This window comes from Coregonus lavaretus, assembly GCF_964263955.1.
Source record: "Coregonus lavaretus genome assembly, contig: HAP1_SCAFFOLD_434, whole genome shotgun sequence".
Taxonomy (NCBI): Eukaryota; Metazoa; Chordata; class Actinopteri; order Salmoniformes; family Salmonidae; genus Coregonus; species Coregonus lavaretus.
In genome coordinates, this window is record NW_028163652.1 from 146341 (window position 1) to 169173 (window position 22833).

Here is a 22833-nt window from a genome sequence, read left to right on the forward strand (position 1 = left end):
CAAAAGACCCCACAACAACATCCAAAGAGCTGCAGGCCTCACTTACTCAGTTAAAGTCAGTGTTCATGACTCCACCATAAGAAAGAGACTGGGCAGAAATGGCCTGCATGGCAGAGTTCCAAGACGAAAACCACTGCTGAGCAAAACAATCATTAAGGCTCATCTCGTTTTTGCCAGAAAACATCTTGATGATCCCCAAGACCTTTGGGAAAATACTCTGTGGACTGACGAGACAAAAGTTGAACTTTTTGGAAGGTGTGTGTCCCATTACATCTGGCGTAAAAGTAACACCGCATTTCAGAAAAAGAACATCATACCAACAGTAAAATATGGTGGTGGTAGTGTGATGGTCTGGACCTGTTTTGCTGCTTCAGGACCTGGAAGACTTACTGTGATAAATGGAACCATGAATTCTGCTGTCTACCAAAAAATCCTGAAGGAGAATGTCCGGCCATCTGTTTGTGACCTCAAGCTGAAGCAAACTTGGATTCTGCAGCAGGACAATGATCCAAAACACACCAGCAAGTTCACCTCTGAATGGCTGAAGAAAAACAAAATGAAGACTTTGGAGTGGCCTAGTCAAAGTCCTGACCTGAATCCTATTGAGATGCTGTGGAATGACCTTAAAAAGGCAGTTAATGCTCGAAAACCCTCCAATGTGTCTGAATTACAACAATTCTGCAAAGATGAGTGGGCCAAAATTCCTCCACAGCGCTGTAAAAACTTCATTGGAATTCAAATGTTTGATTGCAGTTGTTGCTGCTAAGGGTGGCCCAACCAGTTATTGGGTTGTAGGGGGCAATCACTTTTTCACACAGGGCCATGTGGGTTTGGATTTTGTTTTCCCTTAATAATAACAACCTTCATTTCAAAACTGCATTTTGTGTTTACTTGTGTTATCTTTGACTAATATTTAAATTTGTTTGATGATCTGAAACATTTAAGTGTGACAAACATGCAAACAAATAAGAAATAAGAAAGGGGGCAAACACTTTTTCACACCAAATGTTAAACTGTAAGCTTCACTGTCCAAACACATATGGTGTGGACTATGTGTGCCTGGTAAACACATGTGGATCTGGTGAACAGTTATCACTTGTTGACCAACTACAGGAATACTGACCTCAGAGTCTCCAGTTTACAGTGGGGATTCCCCAGTCCAGCAGAGAGCAGCTTCACTCCTGAATCCTTCAGGTCATTGTTACTCAGATCCAGCTCTCTCAGGTGTGAAGGGTTTGACTTCAGAGCTGAGACCAGAGAAGCACAGCCTTTCTCTTTGAATCCACAGCCTGACAGCCTGCAAAAGAGTAAAATATTTTTCAAATCACACTGCTATTCTTTGGTGGTGAAAATAGTGGCAATATATTTGTTCAACATTTTCAGATATATCAGTGTCCTGAAACCTGCCATATATATTCATAAATGAATGTATCATTTTTAGAAATGACACATTATCATAATATTGCTTGTAGAGAGAAAAATATAAAAGAACAAATGTTTGAGTAGACTGACCAGACCAATTTAAAAGCAGTATCAATCAAAAGACAGACAGTGAAGGTATCAGATTTAGATTGTATTGAGTATACAGTCCACACCATATCTATTTTGACAGTAAAGCTAACATTTTAAATGTTGCTCTGTACTCCAGCATTTTGGATTTGAGATCAAAAGTTTCATATGAGGTGACAGTATATAATGTCACCTTTTATTTGAGGGTATTTTCATACATTTCTGTTTCACCATTTAGAAAAATAAAAGCACTTTGCGCATCTAGTCCCCCTATTTGAAGAAGACATAAGTATTCTGACCAATTCACTTATAGTGTATTAAAGTTGTTCAAAGTTTAGCATTTTGTTCCAAACTCGTTGGTTGCATTTGCAGTTTGTTTTGGTTGTGATTTGGGTTATGTTTTTCCCAATAGTAACTGAATGGTGGATGATGACTGGAGTAATTTTCTATCTAAGTGAGTAGATAACATGTTTCTAAACACTACTAAATTAATCCTGATAATGCCTTGATTAAGAAAAATCATGAATGAATCATTAATAATAATGAATGAGAGAGTTACAGAGGCTACAACAAAACATGCTAACCTCTCACAATTGACATCAAATAAAAGGTGACATTCTGTACTGTCACCTAATATGAAACATTCTATCTCAAATACAAAATGCTGGAGTATAGCACCAAATTTAAAACGGTAAAGTTCACAGTCCAAACACATATGGTGTGGACTATGTGTGCCTGGTAAACACATGTGGATCTGGTGAAAAGTTATCACTTGTTGACCAACTACAGGAATACTGACCTCAGAGTCTCCAGTTTACAGTGGGGATCCCCCAGTCCAGCAGAGAGCAGCTTCACTCCTAAATCCTTCAGGTCATTCTTACTCAGATCAAGCTCTCTCAGGTGTGAGAGGTTTGACTTCAGAGCTGAGACCAGAGAAGCACAATCTCCCACTGTAATTTGACAGCCTGACAGCCTGCAAAGAGTAAAATCACATAAAAACCACACTGCTATTATTTGGTGGTGAAAATAGTGGCAGTATATTTTTTCAACATATTCAGATATATCAGTGTCCTGAAACCTGCCATATCTATTCATAAATTAATGTATCATTATTAGAAATGACAAATTATCAAAGTATTGCTTGTAGAGAGACAAATATAAAGTACAAATATTTGAGTAGACTGACCAGAGCAGTTTAAAAAGCAGTATCAATCAAAAGACAGACAGTGAGGTATCAGATTTAGATTGTATTGAGTACACAGTCCACACCATATCTATTTTGACAGTGAAGCTAACATTTTAAATGTGGCTCTATACTCCAGCATTTTGGATTTGAGATAAAATGTTTCATTTGAGGTGACAGTATATAATGTCACCTTATATTTGAGGGTATTTTCATACATTTCTGTTTCACCATTTAGAAAAATAAAAGCACTTTGCGCATCTAGTCCCCCTTTTTGAAGAAATCATAAGTATTCTGACCAATTCACTTATAGTGTATTAAAGTAGTTCACATTTTTGTATTTTGTTCCAAACTCGTTGGTTGCATTTGCAGTTTGTTTTGGTTGTGTTTTGGGTTATGTTTTGCCCAATAGTAACTGAATGGTGGTTGATGACTGGAGTAATTTTCTATCTAAGTGAGTAGATAACATGTTTCTAAACACTACTAAATTAATCCTGATAATGCCTTGATTAAGAAAAATCATGAATGAATCATTAATAATAATGAATGAGAGAGTTACAGAGGCTACAACAAAACATGCTAACCTCTCACAATTGACATCAAATAAAAGGTGACATTCTGTACTGTCACCTAATATGAAACATTCTATCTCAAATACAAAATGCTGGAGTATAGCACCAAATTTAAAACGGTAAAGTTCACTGTCCAAACACATATGGTGTGGACTATGTGTGCCTGGTAAACACATGTGGATCTGGTGAAAAGTTATCACTTGTTGACCAACTACAGGAATACTGACCTCAGAGTCTCCAGTTTACAGTGGGGATCCCCCAGTCCAGCAGAGAGCAGCTTCACTCCTAAATCCTTCAGGTCATTCTTACTCAGATCAAGCTCTCTCAGGTGTGAGAGGTTTGACTTCAGAGCTGAGACCAGAGAAGCACAATCTCCCACTGTAATTTGACAGCCTGACAGCCTGCAAAGAGTAAAATCACATAAAAACCACACTGCTATTATTTGGTGGTGAAAATAGTGGCAGTATATTTTTTCAACATATTCAGATATATCAGTGTCCTGAAACCTGCCATATCTATTCATAAATTAATGTATCATTATTAGAAATGACAAATTATCAAAGTATTGCTTGTAGAGAGACAAATATAAAGTACAAATATTTGAGTAGACTGACCAGAGCAGTTTAAAAAGCAGTATCAATCAAAAGACAGACAGTGAGGTATCAGATTTAGATTGTATTGAGTACACAGTCCACACCATATCTATTTTGACAGTGAAGCTAACATTTTAAATGTGGCTCTATACTCCAGCATTTTGGATTTGAGATAAAATGTTTCATATGAGGTGACAGTATATAATGTCACCTTATATTTGAGGGTATTTTCATACATTTCTGTTTCACCATTTAGAAAAATAAAAGCACTTTGCGCATCTAGTCCCCCTTTTTGAAGAAATCATAAGTATTCTGACCAATTCACTTATAGTGTATTAAAGTAGTTCACATTTTTGTATTTTGTTCCAAACTCGTTGGTTGCATTTGCAGTTTGTTTTGGTTGTGTTTTGGGTTATGTTTTGCCCAATAGTAACTGAATGGTGGTTGATGACTGGATTCATCTTCTGTCAAAGTGAGTAGATAACATGTTTCTAAACACTACTAAATTAATCCTGATGATGCCATGATGAAGAAAAATCATGAATGAATCATGAATAATTATGAGTGAGAAAGTTACAGAGGCTACAACAAAACATGCTAACCTCTCACCATTACCAATAACAGAGGGGGTATGATCTTTGTTCCTCTGTAACTTTCTCATTCATCATCATTCATGATTCATTCATGATTATTCATAATCATAGTAGCATCCACATGAATGTAGAAGTGTTCAGAAACCATCTTCTATTCTTACTTACAGTGATGTGACTCCAAAATGACAGGACATTATTCACCATTCAGTTTCTATTAGGAAAAACATAATCCAAAACACAACCAAGTCAAACCAAAAATTTATTCAACAAGTTTGTAGAATCACAAGCTTGATGTAATCACTGTGGGTAAGGAATATGGGACCAAATACTAAACTTATGACTACTTTAATACAATTTAAGTGACTATGTCCAAATTATTACGACTTTTTCAAATGGGAGAACCAGACACATCAAGTGTTTTCATTTCTAAACAGTAACACAGATATGTATGAACATATCCTCACATAAAAGGTGACATTCTGTTCTGTCGCCTAATATGAAACATTCTACCTCAAATCCAAAATGCTGGAGCACAGCACCAAATGTAAAACTGTAAGCTTCACTGTCCAAACACATATGGTGTGGACTGTGTGTGTCTGGTTAACACGTGGATTTGGTGAACAGTTCTCACTTGTTCACCAACTACAGGAATTCTGACCTCAGAGTCTCAAGTTTACATTGGGGATTCCCCAGTCCAGCAGAAAGCAGCTTCACTCCTGAATCCTTCAGGTCATTGTTACTCAGATCCAGCTCTCTCAGGTGTGAGGGGTTTGACTTCAGAGCTGAGACTAGAGAAGCACAGCCTCCGTCTGTGACTAGACAGCCTGACAGCCTGCAAGAATAAAATCCTATTAAAATCACACTGCTACTCTTTCGTGGTGAAAATATGTTTGTTCAACATTTTCAGATACATCAGAGTCCTGAAACCTGGAATATCTATTAATATATGCATATACAGTTGAAGTCAGAAGTTTACATACACTGTAGTATCTGAACATTCCAGGACTTTCCTCTGCTTGCGGAAACATCTGGAAAGTATTACTATAGGGGCCCCCTAAAACAGAGGAGAGTCTGCTATGTAGAGGCCAGGGATTGGTCTATCTAAAACCACCCATATTATGTTACATAGGATATAAATACCATGTTTTTGAACAAAGGACGGAGAGAATAACATATTAGAGATTGGGTCAGTTGTTCTCCAGATGTCTGCAGGAATCTGTAAATTGATACTGTAATCTTTGATGTAATAAACCATTATAATCAAGGACAGTGTCAGCGGATTTCTTGTCATCACAGCATATCAGCATCGTTGTCTCGACACCACAGAATGGCGACGAGGATCTTTGGGACATGTTGCGTCTCTCCAGCGTTCCATTCATGGGCTACGAAGTGACTCCAGCTCAAGATGCCGGCAGACTTTCTCACAAACTTTGGGCGCTGGTCAGTTCGTGTGTTTGTGTGTGTGTGTGCATTGGGGGGGATGTACTGTTTTTGGACCAAAGGATTGACAGCCGTCCCATATAGATTGTAAAATAGTTGGGAAGAGATCTTTGACGTACCGATCCCATGGCATAGTGTTTATGAACTGACACGCAAAACAACACCTGATTCAAAAATTAGAATCTTTCAATTTAAATTATTATATAAAATTCTTGCTACCAATAGAATGTTATTTATATGGGGGATACAATCTTCCCAGCTCTGCAGATTTTGCTGTGAAGAGATAGAATCAATAGATCATTTGTTTTGGTTCTGTCCATTTGTAGCTTGTTTTTGGACACAGGTCCAGGAATGGCTAAAGGATTGCAATATTTACCTGGAACTAACCTTGCAGATAGCATTACTGGGTGATCTGAAAAGTCATAGTCAATCAATCAATAATATAATAATACTTTTAGCAAAAATGTTTATTTTTAATTCACAATCTGTAGAAGCAATGAGAATAGAAAGGTTCAGAACTTTTGTAAAACATCACAGTACGGTTGAAATATATATGGCAAATAGAAATCCTATATGGATGGTGTTAAGAGATAGATGGGAGGTATTGAATAGAGTTGAAGGATGGGACTAATAACAAATAACAACAAATAATGGCAAAGATAGCAAATGATGTGGGCATACTGTGTCCATAATAAGTATATAGGTTGTATGTTGGGAGCTTTTGGGAAGGAGCACAGTTAGAAAGATATGGCATTTAGAGGCGGACCGGATGGACATCATGAAAATGATCAGAGAGGTTGAGAGTAGAAGAAGTTCAGGAGCAAAAAAATAAATATATATATATATATATATATATATATATATATATATATATATATATATATATATATATATATATATATATATATATATATATATGTATATATATATATATATAGAATTGTTGTAAGGTTGGCTCTGTCCATAAGGTGTGGATAGTAAGTATAGACCGGAAGTAGAGGCCTGGGCGTTGTTGTTCACTAGTTTGCTCCGGGTGGGGAAAGGATGGTGGGGTTGAGAAGTAATAAAGGGGAATATATATATAAAAAATAAAAAAAGACATGGGGGATTGGAAGTGATGCAGACAATTACATTGATAGAAGATACAATCTATCTGCAATATTAAGCTGATCCATTCCCCCCCGAAAAAATTTACAAAAAAATAAAAAATAAAAAAATAGACCAAAAATTAGAAAAAAATATATATATAATTTTAAAAAAGGACAGCGTCAACTGATTTCTTGTAATCACAGCATATCAGCATTGTTGTCTCGACACCACAGAATGGCGACGAGGATCTTTGGGACGTGTTGCGTCTCTCCAGCATTCCATTCATGGGCTACGAAGTGACTCCAGCTCACTACGCCGGCAGACTTTCTCACAAACTTGGGGCGCTGGTCAGTTCGTGTGCTTGTGTGTGTGTGTGCGTTGGGGGGGATGTACTGTTTTTGGACTTGCGTGTGCACTTTGCTGTTATTTGCTGTGTGATGAGAATCCGTTCTAAATTTCTTAATTTGTTTGCGTTGGGAACAACGCAAACAAGGGGGAGTGTCTATTGGAATTGTTAACACTGGGCACACGGATATTTGGCTTGAATAAAATTAAAAGGAGTGTCCAGGGATAGCATGAAGGAATAAGGCCAGGAAATAAGGAAAAAGTATACTTTTAGGATGTCGCTGATTTAAGGAAGCCCTCAACCGAGGCGATCATTAGGATGGGCCGAAAATCCTGAAAACTCACTAGGTTGATTTTTAAGGTCAGTTCTGGGAACTGGAGTTTGTAGAAGATACATTCCATTGTAAGTTACCGCTCGACATATAGTTGACGAGGTATGTGTTCGAAGTAACCTCTCATTGAATATCTACAACTCGAGGTAGCAGAAATGTTGGAAGGAACAATGAGAAATAAGGAGCGACGGTAGCATGCTTAGTGTATTGTATGAATGGATGCATTCCTCTTGAATTGTGTGTGTGTGGGGGAAAAAATTATAATAAAATAAAGACGTCTCCTGTTTCAGATGTTATGATGAGATTTATGTTAGAGATATATACAGTGGGGGAAAAAAGTATTTAGTCAGCCACCAATTGTGCAAGTTCTCCCACTTAAAAAGATGAGAGAGGCCTGTAATTTTCATCATAGGTACACGTCAACTACTATCCAGAAAATCACATTGTATGATTTTTAATGAATTTATTTGCAAATTATGGTGGAAAATAAGTATTTGGTCACCTACAAACAAGCAAGATTTCTGGCTCTCACAGACCTGTAACTTCTTCTTTAAGAGGCTCCTCTGTCCTCCACTCGTTACCTGTATTAATGGCACATGTTTGAACTTGTTATCAGTATAAAATACACCTGTCCACAACCTCAAACAGTCACACTCCAAACTCCACTATGGCCAAGACCAAAGAGCTGTCAAAGGACACCAGAAACAAAATTGTAGACCTGCACCAGGCTGGGAAGACTGAATCTGCAATAGGTAAGCAGCTTGGTTTGAAGAAATCAACTGTGGGAGCAATTATTAAGAAATGGAAGACATACAAGACCACTGATAATCTCCCTCGATCTGGAGCTCCACGCAAGATCTCACCCCGTGGGGTCAAAAGGATCACAAGAACGGTGAGCAAAAATCCCAGACCCACACGGGGGGACCTAGTGAATGACCTGCAGAGAGCTGGGACCAAAGTAACAAAGCCTACCATCAGTAACACACTACGCCGCCAGGGACTCAAATCCTGCAGTGCCAGACGTGTCCCCCTGCTTAAGCCAGTACATGTCCAGGCCCGTCTGAAGTTTGCTAGAGTGCATTTGGATGATCCAGAAGAGGATTGGGAGAATGTCATATGGTCAGATGAAACCAAAATAGAACTTTCTGGTTAAAACTCAACTCGTCGTGTTTGGAGGACAAAGAATGATGAGTTGCATCCAAAGAACACCATACCTACTGTGAAGCATGGGGGTGGAAACATCATGCCTTGGGGCTGTTTTTCTGCAAAGGGACCAGGACGACTGATCCATGTAAAGGAAAGAATGCCATGTATCGTGAGATTTTAGGGCTGACACCCCCCTTTCGGATCTTCTAGGGGTGCCCAGAAGATCCGAAAGGGGGGTGTCAGCTGGTAGCATCAGGATCGGAAAAAGATCCAACAATTGAGGTGAAAGTAAACAACCGACCATTGGAAGTGATGGCGGATAGCGGAGCTGCTTTTACCTGTGTTCGGCCTGAAGATGCTACACATCTCCCTATGTCCAATCAACTAATTAGGACAATCGGATTTGAGGGAGTGAAACAGCTGATACCTCTTATGGAACCAATTGAGCTCTGCTATGAAAATCAGAAAATTACAATATCCATACTGGTATCAGAACATACACCTATTGCAGTGTTGGGAAGAGATGCATTGTGTAAATTAAACTGTACAATAAAATGTACACCAGACGGCTGTCTGGTAGAAGTGCCAAAGGAAAAGGTTTACCAATTGTTGATGACGACAGAGATGGATTCTTCTTCAGTATTCTGGATTGGAAATCTCAGTGAAGATTTTTTGAAGCAGGCTAAGATATGGGAGAAATTCATTGTGGCAAACATGCCAGATGCGAGGCTTCTGGAATATCCATTTCATTGTACGCTCAAGTATTTCAAGAATGCTGCCCAATCGAACTCAGAGGAATGGTGGAGTCATCAACCAAAGAAAGTTCAACTCAGCTGATGTTGCATAATTTTAGGACCACAAGGAGCAGCTATGAAGATAAACAGAGACGATTATCTGGATAAAGAATTTGAGATTGAGAAGAGTGTGCCACATGTGACCTTGTTGGTTTCTGAAGGCTATGAGCAGAAGCAAATAGGAGAAATGATGACAGAAGCAGAGAAAGCTGTTTTTGTACCGATGAAAGAGAATTTGGTGATTTGGAGGAGTGAAGATCAGCGATTTCTCAAAATCATGATTTCGGCTCAAGGACAAGGAGAGCCACAAGCTGTACGGATGACACATTAATCTATTTGCAGTGCGAAGATGGATTCAGACCCTATGAAAGAGGAGATGTTGCAACAAGTTCCAGAATGTTTGTGGTCTCAACACAGTACCGATATTGGACTTGTGAAATCAGCCCAACCGGTGAAAGTTGAACTTCGACCAGGAGCCAGACCTCCTTGGAAGAATCAGTATCCATTGAAAGATGAAGCAATCCAAGGGATCGAACCACAAATTGAAGGACTTTCGAAAGCAGGTGTTTTAAGGACAACATAAAATCCTCAGAGTAACACACCTTTGTTGCCTGTGAAAAAAACAGATGAAACTTATCGTGTGGTTCATGATTTGAGAGCGGTGAATGAGGTAGTGACTGACTTTCCAGCAGAAGTGCCAGACCCGCATACCTTGTTAGCCCAAATTCCTCCTGATGCGACACATTTTACGGTGTTAGACTTATGTGTTGCATTTTTTAGTGTTCCACTTAGTGTAGAACGTCAGGGTTTATTTGGGTTCACATATAAGGGACAGTTCTATGAGTACAGTCGTTTGCCACAGGGGTACAAGCATAGCCCCCACATTTTCAATAAAGTACTGAAGGATGATTTGGTAGGGATAGATCAGATATTGCAAAGCACTGTCATTCAGTACGTAGATTATATAATTATCTGCTCACAGAATAAGGAAACATGTCATAGAGACTCAATTAAATTGCTACAGGTATTGGCAGAAAAGGGGCATAAGGTTTCACAGAAAAAGTTGCAATTGGTTGTTTATTTGGGTTGCAAGAAGGTTGTTTATTTGGGTCAGAAAATAACGCATGGACACAGATGCATTTCGGACAGTCAATTGGAAGCTATTCGTAAGGCTCCGAAGCCTAGAACTGTCAGAGTGATGATGACATTTCTTGGTATTGCTGGTTATTCTTCAGCTTGGGTTGAGAGCTATACTAGTTTGACGGGATCTTTGAGAGCTATGGTTAAAGATACTGGGAGTGGTCAACTCCATAGCAATCTTTCCTGGACACAGGAAGGCCATGTGGCATTTGAAATGATCAAACAGAGGTTGCAGGAGGCACCTCCACTCACACTACCAGACTACTCTAAGAATGTTTTGCTATATGTGTCTACTTCTACTGGAGGTAAATATGCATGTGCAGTTCTTTGTCAGCCGACAGGCACAGGGACGAATCCTCATCCTATTTCCTACTACTCTACTGCTTATTCAGAAGTAGAACTAGGGTTACCCCTGTGCTACAGAGCAATGGTGGGAGTCTATTCAATGTATGACAAAGCATCATCTGTTACGATGGGTTACCCAGTAACAATTCTTACCCATCATAGTCTCAGAAATCTTCTGAACTATGGGAAATATACATTGACTATGCCTAGGCTCAGAGACTATAATAGGCTCTTAGAGCAGGAAGATGTCACCCTAGTGAGGTGTGATACGGTGAATCCAGCCGAGAATTTGCCAACTTCAGAGGATGGTGAGCCACATGATTGTGTCCAAGAAGCAGAGAAATACTCGAGGCTTAGATCAGATTTGCAAGCCTTTCCATTACATAAGGCAGACCTGGAGTATTGGACTGATGGGTCTTGTTATTGTGTGGAAGATAAATTGTGTGCTGGCTATGCAGTAGTTAAAGCCCAAGGAACTGGATTTGTTGTTGAAAAGGCTGAAATAATACCACAGCATACGTCTGCACAACTTGCTGAACTTGTGGGGCTAACAGAAGCATGTTTGTTAGCAGAAGGAAAGCGAGTGACGATATACACTGATTCAGCATATGCACATAGTGTATGTCATTTGTTTGGGACAGTATGGAAAGGTCGAGGGTTTAAGAAAGCGGATGGTTCTCCGATAAAACATCATGCGCAAATAATGAAACTGTTGCATGCTATGATGAAGCCTAAAGAGGTAGCGATAGCTAAGTGCATAGCTCATAAAACAGATGTGTCAAAAGTCACCCAAGGGAACAAAGCTGCTGATGAAGCTGCAAAAGCCGTCACAGGAGCGGACAAATTGGGCAAGGTTCTTCTGGTGACTCATGGAGTGGACTTGGAAGATAAATTACGCTTAAGGGTGTGATTTTGATGCAGGAAGCTGCTTCTACGATCGACAAACAGTTATGGTGCTAAGGTGGCGTCAAAGATGCTACTGGTCTTTGGAGAAACCATGAGGGGTTGATAGTAGCGCCTCTAGACCTATTAGGTCTGATGATTCAGGAAGCACATGGGTTAGCTCATGTTGCAAGGGGGGAGGTTAGGAGAAAGATCACAAAGAAGTATTGTTTTTGGGAACCATATTTGCTTTAACAGGTTGACTATGTCATAGGCAGGTGCACAATCTGTCTGAAAAATAATGTTCGCAGTGGTGTGACTGTTCTTCCTGGTCACATTCCTACACTGAGAGGTCCTATGCGTGAGTTGGTTATCAACTTTGTTGATATGATAAAACCAGCTGATGGGAAAAGATACATGTTGGTGGTTGTAGATAGATTTTCACGATGGCCGGAGGCCTGTCCAACCAAGCGAAAAGATGTTCAATCGGTTGCCAAGTTCTTGTGTAAAGAAGTCATAAGCAGGTGGGGACTTCCCAATCGAATATCCTCAGATAATGGGAAGAAATTTGTGGATAAATCATTGAAATTGATGTTGCAAAAATTGGGAATTAAGCAACGTCTTGGAGCAGTTTATCACCCACAAAGTCAAGGGATTTGTGAAAAAATGAACGGTGTCTTGAAAAATCGCATTGTCAAAATTTGCCAGCATACGGGTCTAAACTGGATAGCGGCGCTTCCTTTAGCATTAATGGTGTGTCGCTCAAGTGAGTTGCGTGATCTACGTATGACACCCCGTGAACTGGTCACAGGAAGAAGGATGCCTACGCACAATTTTCATAAAAAGCTGTCCACATATGTTTCTGACAGGCAAAGAAAAGAAGAGGTGCAGGAGAAGCTTGATGAGCAAAAAAGGAGTACAGTGCAACCTGGGGACAAGGTGTTCGTGAAGGTATTTAGAAGGAAGTGGTATAATGAATGTTGTGAAGGACCATTTCAAGTTGTTCGTAGTACTGGAACAGCTGTCCAGGTTAAAGGGTCTCCAACGTGGTATCATTTGTCAAATTGTGTTAAAGCGCCTGGAGAAGAGGTGCCACGCGCAGAGAGACAGGATGTTGAAGGCTCAAGAGAGCAGGATGAAGATAGGGTGAGAACAGGCAGAAGGAGAGATGCATGACAATATCCAGAGTCAAAACCCAGAAGGAGAGATTGTCCATGTTGTGGACAATGTTGATGATAATGTATACGCTTCTGATGATGCCAGAGATGACTCTGCAATGGATGGAAAGGAAAGGAGATTTGGGGACATTGATTTTCAATACGTCCCAGAAACAACAGGGAATATTTCAGTGGAATGTGAAACAGCGGAGATCACCAAGGGCAACTCTGTTACAGGAGAAGCTGGTGATTCAGTTAGACAAAGTAGGCCCAGACCAGTTAGGAGAAAAGTCAGACCAAAACGTTACGAAAACTAGGGTTGAAGTAACTCTAGGAAAGTCAGCTCAGCTTCCATGTCAGTGCATGAGAGAGAACAGTGGTGAAGGGAAATTTAGAGTTCAGTGGGAAGATAGCTATGGCAGGAGTTTAGATCTGTTAGGAGCAGTTGCATTGAGAAAGTATGTGTTGCTGAATGATAAGAGAAGACTGAAGATTTAGGGTGATTGTAGTCTCTATGTGTACAATTCCCAGCAGGAGGATCAAGGTGATTATAAATGTATTTTTTATAATCCACAGTTTGAAAGTGAGGGATTAGAGTCGGGACTGAGAGTTAATGTAGTGACACTAGTGGTGATAGATGGAAATACAAGTAAAGAGCTCCAAGCTGTAGGGAAAATAGATGAATCAACAACAATGACATCAACACTTCAGCCTAATACAACAACAGTGAGAAGCAATTCAACTCTTTCAACATTGACAGTTATTAAAGCTATAAATGTATCACATTTGATTACAATGGCGCCTCAAAAAATCGCTCCAACACCAATTTTAGAAGAAAAGACTGTCATTAGGGTTAGGATGGGTGGTACAGCTCATCTTCCTTGTAGATGTGAGAGACGGAGTGGGGGTGGTGACATTCCTCCCATGTGGAGAGATAATTATGGAGAAGAAGTGTTGTTATCAGGACCAGAAGTAGAAGCTGTGCCACCTAGTCAAAGGAAGTATATTTTGTACAACGATATGAAGTGGAAGAGGGTTATGAGTGATTGCTCACTTATATTGTGTAATGTTACATGGGAAGATCAGGGAGAATATACTTGTACTTTTTTAGAGCCAGCGTTCAAATTTGTTCCGGTTAAGAATTACTGGTTAGAAGGCTATGTAACTCGTAAGGTGATGCTTTTGATGGAATATTTAAAGTCTGTTGAAGTTTCCACAGTCACCAAAGGAGTTCAGGAGCAGTATATTACAGTAGCCTCTCCAACAGTAAATAATACACAGAGGACATCTGTCACTTTGCCACTGGAAATAATTAAGAGTGTTAATACATCAACTAAAGCCACTATTTTAACAGTAACTTTGAAAGAGATGAATGTTACGACGGCGATAACAAATTTCGGAAATGTGACACAGACACCAACAACAACTTTTCTGAAACTAAAGGATGTAGTAAACGTGACTCCGAAGTCTATGATACAGATGGAGAGTGCTGTAAATGGTAGTAAGGATAGTGTTGAAATAGGAGAACAGATGGTAGCAGAGAATGATGTAGATTCATCTGAAATAGTGCAGAATACTATCCTGGAGGTTAAGGATGAGTTCTTTAATTTTGATGGAAGACAAGAAGATATATCTGATCAATACCGCTCGTTAGGGAAGAGAGAAACTCAATGGAAGGCATATGGATTTGATTCTTCTGTTTTGCAAATTAAAGATGGATGGGCAGGTAAGAATCTATGGTTCCAGCAGTTAACTCATTCTGTAAATTCAGTGAGGAATCTTGAGGGTCCATGTCTGTTGAGAATTCCAGCACCAGGCACATGAGGTTCAATCTTAGAGACGGTGGCTCAACCTCTATCAACTGCGTGTGAATCTTATGCTTTATCATGGCTGTTGTATCAGCAACAATCATTAACAGATACAATGATGTCGCTGTCGAAGCATTTGTTTAGGCCTAGGTTTAATTGTTCTTGGTTAAATTAATTACCCTATGTGAATTTGTTAGATGGGAAGGAAAATCAGTTAACAGCGATTCCTGAAGCATTGAAGGTGAAACCCGTGAGGGCTAAAAGCTGTTTTTGTTCAAATAAAACATATGATGGACCGGGTATGTTTATGGGAATATCAGATTGTGATGATTATATGATGACTTTGGGTAAGCATAAACGTAAGGTTAGTGATGAGAAATATAAAGTAACTTTTAATGTTCCATTTAGTAAGAAGAGCAGGACTTTGATGGTGAAAGATCAGCTTTTGCCTGGTAATGTGACTATTGGGAATTTTCTAGATATTTGGTGGGTTTGTGGTGATAAAGCTTATATATTCTTACCCTATGGATGGACAGGATGTTGTTACATGTCGACGTTGAAGCTTCCATATGAGGTTTATACCATTCAAAAGGGGGAGGCACCGGACACTGATAAATCTGATTCTAGGTCTGGAAACAGGGTGAAAAGGGAAATGGCGAAATTTCATAATTTGGAATCCTACCATTGGAGGATAAGTCTAGGAGAGAAGTGGGGACTTGGACTTTTTCCATGGTATGGTGTAACATTTTTGGCAGATCACATTGATAATATTACCTATACTTAGCAGGGTTTTGCAAATGAAACGATACGAGGGTTTAACCTTCTGTCAAATACTCAAAGAAGTCACAGACTGACGCTGTTGAAACATGATATGGCTCTTGACTATATTTTAGCCAAACAAGGTGGCTTATGTTTGGCTATGAATTTGACGGGGGACGATTGTTATACTTTGATCCCCGATAGTTCCGATAATATCACTAGTGTTATAGATGCATTGAAGAATATAATAATATAATATATATAATATAATATAATAATATATAATATGCCATTTAGCAGACGCTTTTATCCAAAGCGACTTACAGTCATGCGTGCATACATTTTTTTTGTGTATGGGTGGTCCCGGGGATCGAACCCACTACCCTGGCGTTACAAGCGCCGTGCTCTACCAGCTGAGCTACAGAGGGATGCGTTTGGTCGATCTGAAGGAGCTGGATGGTCAGCGAAGGCTTGGTTGCAAGATCAGTTAGGCCCAGTGGGAGCAGTGATAGTTCAGATTTTAGTAGCAGCTCTTGTAGCGCTGTGTGTGATGTTTTTCTTTTGTACTTTGTTATTGACTTTTGCGAAGGCTATGATATTGAGATGGGTTGGAGTTGTAATGCCTGGAGACAACACTCAGATGCCGTTGTTAACTGTTACTGATCTAGATGGAGATAAACAAGTGGGACTGGATGGAGTATTGTTGGATAGAAATCCATTTTGAATATCCGATCATTTTTCACGTCTTTACATATTATTGTGATATTTAGTATTTTCTTATGAATCAAAGGGGGGAAATGGAATGTGATTCAATTTATATATCATTTTATATATCATTTTTATATTATTGTTGATATTGATGTTTTAATTTGCATGTGTTGTTTTGCAAAAGATACTGTTTGGTCTTTTCTTTTCTTCCAGAAGCATATGGGGGAATGTGTAGAGGGGATTCAAATACTCAAACATGGACAATATGAATGGACTGGAGGAAGTGGAACAAGGAAGGTGTGGAAATGTTCAGATTCCATCATCGACGTTGCATTAAAAGTCGACACTGCTGAGGAGATGCAGTGTAGTGGACTACATTCCAGTGTCTGCAATGATATATAGACATATTTGCATGTGTAATACATAATTTGTCTCATATTCTTTCTGTATTAATTTTTGAAGAATGATGTTTTCTGTTGTTGGGTACATGTGGGGACCTAAGATGTTTTTGTTTTTTTCGTGGATGCTTAGGGATATTGGGTCTAGGCAGGGACAGAGAGAATGCACAGGAGGGTCCGATGGGTCGACCAGCCTGAATGTGGACAAGTTTGATTGTACTTTGTTTTCTGAGGCTTTCATGTGTATTCAAATGCATCTGTCACACCCTGGCTCTGGGGACTCTATATGTTGAGCCAGGGTGTGTAGATTCTATGTGTTTTGTTTCTATGTTAAATTCTATGTGTTCTATTTCTATGTTGGCCAGTGTGGTTCTCAATCAGAGGCAACGAGTGTCAGCTGTGGCTGGTTGTCTCTGATTGGGAACCACATTTAAACAGGCTGTTTTCCCACAATAGTTGTGGGATCTTGTTCCTTTTGGTTTGTTCCGTGTTTGGTTGTTTAACCTAGGACGTCACGTTGTATCGTTTATTCTTTTGTTCTTATTATCACTAAAGATAATAAAGTATGTTCGCTCATCACGCTGCGCCTTGGTCTACTCCGTTCAACGATCGTGACAGAAGATCCCACCATACCAGGACCAAGCAGCGTGTCCAGGAGCAGGCAGCCTGGACATGGGAGGAAGCGCCGGGAAAGGAGCTGGAGAGGTTGGCGATGGCCCAGGTGGGCAAATTGTGGTCCTGGGAGGACATGCTCGGGGGAAAAGGGCCATGGGCTAAGGTTAAGGCCCTGGCGAGAGAGGAGCAACGGCGTCAACAGTGTCGTCGTCGGACGGACGAGAGGCAACCCCAGAAATTTTTTAGGGGGGGGGCACACGGCATGGGCGACTGGGCAGCAGGAGGCTGCCACAGGGCGAAATGGGAGATTAGGAGAGGAGGCCACCGGGTTTGTGGGGCCAGAAGGCAGGTTGGCGGAGCCTGGATGGAGAGCAGAGCCAACTCCCCGTACTCAGGCATGGCAGCATGAGACTGGGCAGGTTCCGGGGTATGCGGAGCTGCGTACTGTGCCACGAGTGGTCCGGCATAGTCCGGTACGTCCTGTGCGAGCACCCCGAACGTGTCGTGCGAAGGTGGGCATGCAGCCAGGACGGAGTGTGCTGGCTCAGCGCTCGTGGCCTCCAGTGCCTCTCCTCGGTCCCGGATATCCTGCGCCGGTGTCACGTGCTGTTATGCCAGTACGGGTACACAGCCCTGTACGTCCTGTGCTGATGCCTCACACAGAGTGTGTGAAGGTAGGCATTCAGCCAGGACGGGTTGTGGCAGCTCTTCACTCCAGGCCTCCTATCTGTCTCCACAGCCCAGCCCGGCCTGTTCCTGCTCCTCGCACCAAGCCTCCGGTGTGCGTCGCCAGCCCGGCCCGGCCTGTTCCTGCCCTTCGCACCAAGCCTACGGTGCGCGTTGCCAGCCCGTCCCGGCCTGTTCCTGCCACTCGCACCAAGCCTACGGTGTGCGTCGCCAGCCCGGTCCGGCCTGTTCCTGCCACTCGCACCAAGACTACGGTGCGCGTCGCCAGTCCGGCCCGGCCTGTTCCTGCTCCCTGCACCAAGCCAGTGGTGCGTGTTCCCAGTCCGGCCCGGCCCGTTCCTGCTCCCCGCACCAAGCCAGTAGTGCGTGTTCCCAGTCTGGCCCGGCCCGTTCCTGCTCCACGCACCAAGCCAGTGGTGCGCGTCTCCAGCCCGGTCCGGCCCGTTCCGGCTCCACGCACCAAGCCAAGGGTGCGCATCGTCAGCCCGGTCCGGCCCGTTGCTGCTCCACGCACCAAGCCAGGGGTGCGCATCGTCAGCCCAGTCCGGCCCGTTCCTGCTCCACGCACCAAGCCAGGGTTGCGCATCATCAGCCCGGTCCGGCCCGTTCCTGCTCCACGCACCAAGCCAGGGGTGCGCATCGTCAGCCCGGTCCGGCCCGTTCCTGCTCCACGCACCAAGCCATGGGTGCGCGTCGTCAGTCCGGCACAACCCGTGCCTGGGTCACCGATGCCTGGTCGGGTACAGGTCAGCTGCTCCACACCGGAGCTTAAGCAATCCGCTCCTACGATGTCCAGTCCAGCTCCAGCCAGCGGGGCCAGACCGGACCAGGGGCGCTACAGGGGTATTATTGGAGGGTGGTGGGCAAGCCCGGAGCCGGAACCGCCTCCGAGGAGGAATGCCCACCCAGCCCTCCCCTGTTTGGTTTATGTTGAGGCGCGGTCGCAGTCCGCGCCTTTGGGGGGGCGGTACTGTCACACCCTGGCTCTGGGGACTCTATATGTTGAGCCAGGGTGTGTAGATTCTATGTGTTTTGTTTCTATGTTGGCCAGTGTGGTTCTCAATCAGAGGCAACGAGTGTCAGCTGTGGCTGGTTGTCTCTGATTGGGAACCACATTTAAACAGGATGTTTTCCCACAATAGTTGTGGGATCTTGTTCCTTTTGGTTTGTTCCGTGTTTGGTTGTTTAACCTAGGACGTCACGTTGTATCGTTTATTGTTTTGTTCTTATTATCACTAAAGATAATAAAGTATGTTCGCTCATCACGCTGCGCCTTGGTCTACTCCATTCAACGATCGTGACAGCATCATAGTTTAAAATGCATTGATAAAGATGTATAAATTGATCTGGAGTACTTAGGTGGTCGCCTGGGGCAGAGAGGCCGTGAGAGAATTTGACTGTCTTGATTGATTGATGGATATTTGGAAAGAAAGCTGCCAGACAGGTTTGTCGCTCTTACACTCCATAAAGATTTGTTTACACTTCATAAAAATGTGTTCACACTACATACATTTTGTTTTATTGTTAAAGTTACACAAGATTTGTCATAATCCTATTCTTTTTGTTTTCGAGACTTAATTAGTCTCGAAGGGGGGAAATATGTAGTGTCTGAACATTCCAGAACTTGGCTCTGCTTGCGGAAACATCTGGAAAGTATTACTATAGGGGCCCCCTAAAACAGAGGAGAGTCTGCTATGTAGAGGCCAGGGATTGGTCTATCTAAAACCACCCATATTATGTTACATAGGATATAAATACCATGTTTTTGAACAAAGGACGGAGAGAATAACATATTAGAGATTGGGTCAGTTGTTCTCCAGATGTCTGCAGGAATCTGTAAATTGATACTGTAATCTTTGATGTAATAAACCATTATAATCAAGGACAGTGTCAGCGGATTTCTTGTCATCACAGCATATCAGCATCGTTGTCTCGACACCACAACACCTTAACCAAATACATTCAAACTCAGTTTTTCATCATTCCTGACATTTAATCGTAGTAAAGATTCCCTGTCTTAGGTCAGTTAGGATCACCACTTTATTTTAAGAATGTGAAATGTTAGAATAATAGTAGAGAGAATGAGTTATTTCAGCTTTTATTTCTTTCATCACATTCCCAGTGGGTCAGAAGTTTACATACACTCAATTAGTATTTGGTAGCATTACCTTTAAATTGTTTAACTTGGGTCAAACGTTTCGGGTAGCCTTCCACAAGCTTCCCACAATAAGTTGGGTGAATTTTGGCGCATTCCTCTTGACAGAGCTGGTGTAACTGAGTCAAGTTTGTAGGCCTCCTTGCTCGCACACGCTTTTTCAGTTCTGTCCACAAATATTCTATAGGATTGAGGTCAGGGCTTTGTGATGGCCATTCCAATACCTTGACTTTGTTGTCCTTAAGCCATTTTGCCACAACTTTGGAAGTATGCTTGGGGTCATTGTCCATTTGGAAGACCCATTTGACGACCAAGCTTTAACTTCCTGACTAATGTCTTGAGATGTTGCTTCAATATATCCACATAATTTTCCTTCCTCATGATGCCATCTATTTTGTGAAGTGCACCAGGCCCTCCTGCAGCAAAGCACCCCCACAGCATGACGCTGCCACCCCCGTGCTTCATGGTTGGGATGGTGTTCTTCGGTTTGCAAGCATCCCCCTTTTTCCTCCAAACATAATGATGGTCATTATGGCCAAACAGTTATATTTTTGTTTCATCAGACCAGACGACATTTCTCAAAAAAGTACGATCTTTGTCCCAATGTGCAGTTGCAAACCGTAGACTGGCTTTTTATGGCAGTTTTGGAGCAGTGGCTTCTTCTTTGCTGAGCAGCCTTTCAGGTTATGTTGATATAGGACTCGTTTTACTGTGGATATAGATACATTTATACCTGTTTATATAGGCCTCCTGTACCTCAGTTGGTAGAGCATGGCGCTTACAACGCTAGGGTTGTAGGTTCGATTCCCACGGGGGGCCAGTATGAAAAATGTATGCACTCACTAACTGTAAGTCGCTCTGGATAAGAGCGTCTGCTAAAATGTAAATATAGAACTTGTTTTACTGTGGAAATAGATACTCTAGGAGACAGAACACATCTCCTTCCTGAGAAGTATGACGGCAGCGTTGTCCCATGGTGTTAATACTTGCGTACTATTGTTTGTACAGATGAACGTGGTACCTTCAGGCGTTTGGAAATTGCTCCCAAGGATGAACCAGAGTTGTGGAGGTCTACAATTCTATTTCTGAGGACTTTGATTTCTTTTGATTTTCCCATGATGTCAAGCAAAGAGGCACTGAGGTTGAAGGTAGGCCTTGAAATACATCCACAGGTACACCTCCAATTGACTCAAATGATGTCAATTAGCCTATTAGAAGCTTATAAAGCCATGACATCATTTTCTTGAATTTTCCAAGCTGTTTAAAGGCACAGTCAACTTAGTGTATGTAAACTGCTGACCTGTCACGCCCTGGCTCTGGGGACTCTTAAATGTTGAGTCAGGGTGTGTAGTTTCTATGTTGTGTATTTCTATGTTGTATTTCTAGATCGTGTAGATCTATGTTGGCCGGTGTGGTTCCCAATCAGAGGCAGCTGTAGCTCGTTGTCTCTGATTGGGGACCATACTTAGGTAGCCTGTTGGCACTAGTGGGTTGTGGGATCTTGTTCCGTGTGAGGTATGTTTATGTTTATACCTTGGACTTCACGTATCGTTTGTTTGTTGTTTTGTCGTGTTAAGTTTAATAATAAACATGTACGCATATCACGCTGCGCCTTGGTCCTTCTCGTTCGTAAACAATCGTGACAGAAGATCCCACCAACTAAGAACCAAGCAGCGTGTCCAGGAGCAGACAGCCTGGACCTGGGAGGAGATCCTGGACGGGAAGGGATCCTGGACTTGGGAGGAAATTCAGGCCGGAATGGATCGCCATCCGTGGGAGGAGACAGTGGAGGCGCGCTATAGAGATGAGCAACGGCAACGCTGGAGGTGCCGGCCGAGGAGGAAGCCCGAGAGACAGCCCCAAGAACATTTTAGGGGCGGCTAAGAGGGTGGTTGGCGGAGCCTAGTGTTAGAGCAGAGCCAACTCCCCGTACTCATGCTAGGAAGCGTGTGACTGGGCAGGCTCCGTGTTATGCGGAGCTACGTACTGTGCCGCGAGTGTTCTGGCACAGTCCTGTACGTCTTGTGCTAGCACCACGCACGTGTCGTGCGAAGATGGGCATTCAGCCAGGACGGGGTGTGCCGGCTCAACGCTCATGATCTCCAGTACGCCTCCTCGGTCCCGTATATCCTGCGCCGGTGCTTCGTACTGTATCGCCAGTACGCATGCACAGCCCTGTACGTCCTGTGCTAATGCCTCACACATACAGTGTGGAAGTAGGCATCCAGCCAGGACGGGTTGTGCCAGCTCTCCGCTCCAGACCTCCAGTCCACCTCCACAGTCCGGTACGGCCCGTTCCTGCTTCCCGCACCAAGCCAGTGGTGCGTGTTCCCAGTCCGGCCCGGCCTGTTCCTGCTCCCTGCACCAAGCCAGTGGTGCGTGTTCCCAGTCCGGCCCGGCCCGTTCCTGCTCCCCGCACCAAGCCAGTAGTGCGTGTTCCCAGTCCGGCCCGGCCCGTTCCTGCTCCCCGCACAAAGGCAGTGGTGCGCGTCTCCAGCCCGGTCCGGCCTGTTCCTGTCCCTCGCACCAAGCCAATGGTGCGCGTCGCCAGCCCGGTCCGGCCTGTTCCTGTCCCTCGCACCA

The 22833-nt window shown here is 42.6% G+C and overlaps 1 protein-coding gene across 1 annotated transcript in view; it reads right to left on the reverse strand.

Moving 5' to 3' along the window:
• LOC311117912 (uncharacterized protein) overlaps positions 1-22833 on the reverse strand; it is a gene marked incomplete at its 3' end in the record, with an annotated part of 102888 nt that overhangs the window by 61115 nt on the left and 18940 nt on the right. Inside the window, exon 8 of the mRNA XM_084192809.1 lies at positions 1124-1297. Coding sequence (XP_084048935.1) covers positions 1124-1297 — 174 coding nt within the window. The remainder of the gene's footprint in view (positions 1-1123; positions 1298-22833) is intronic.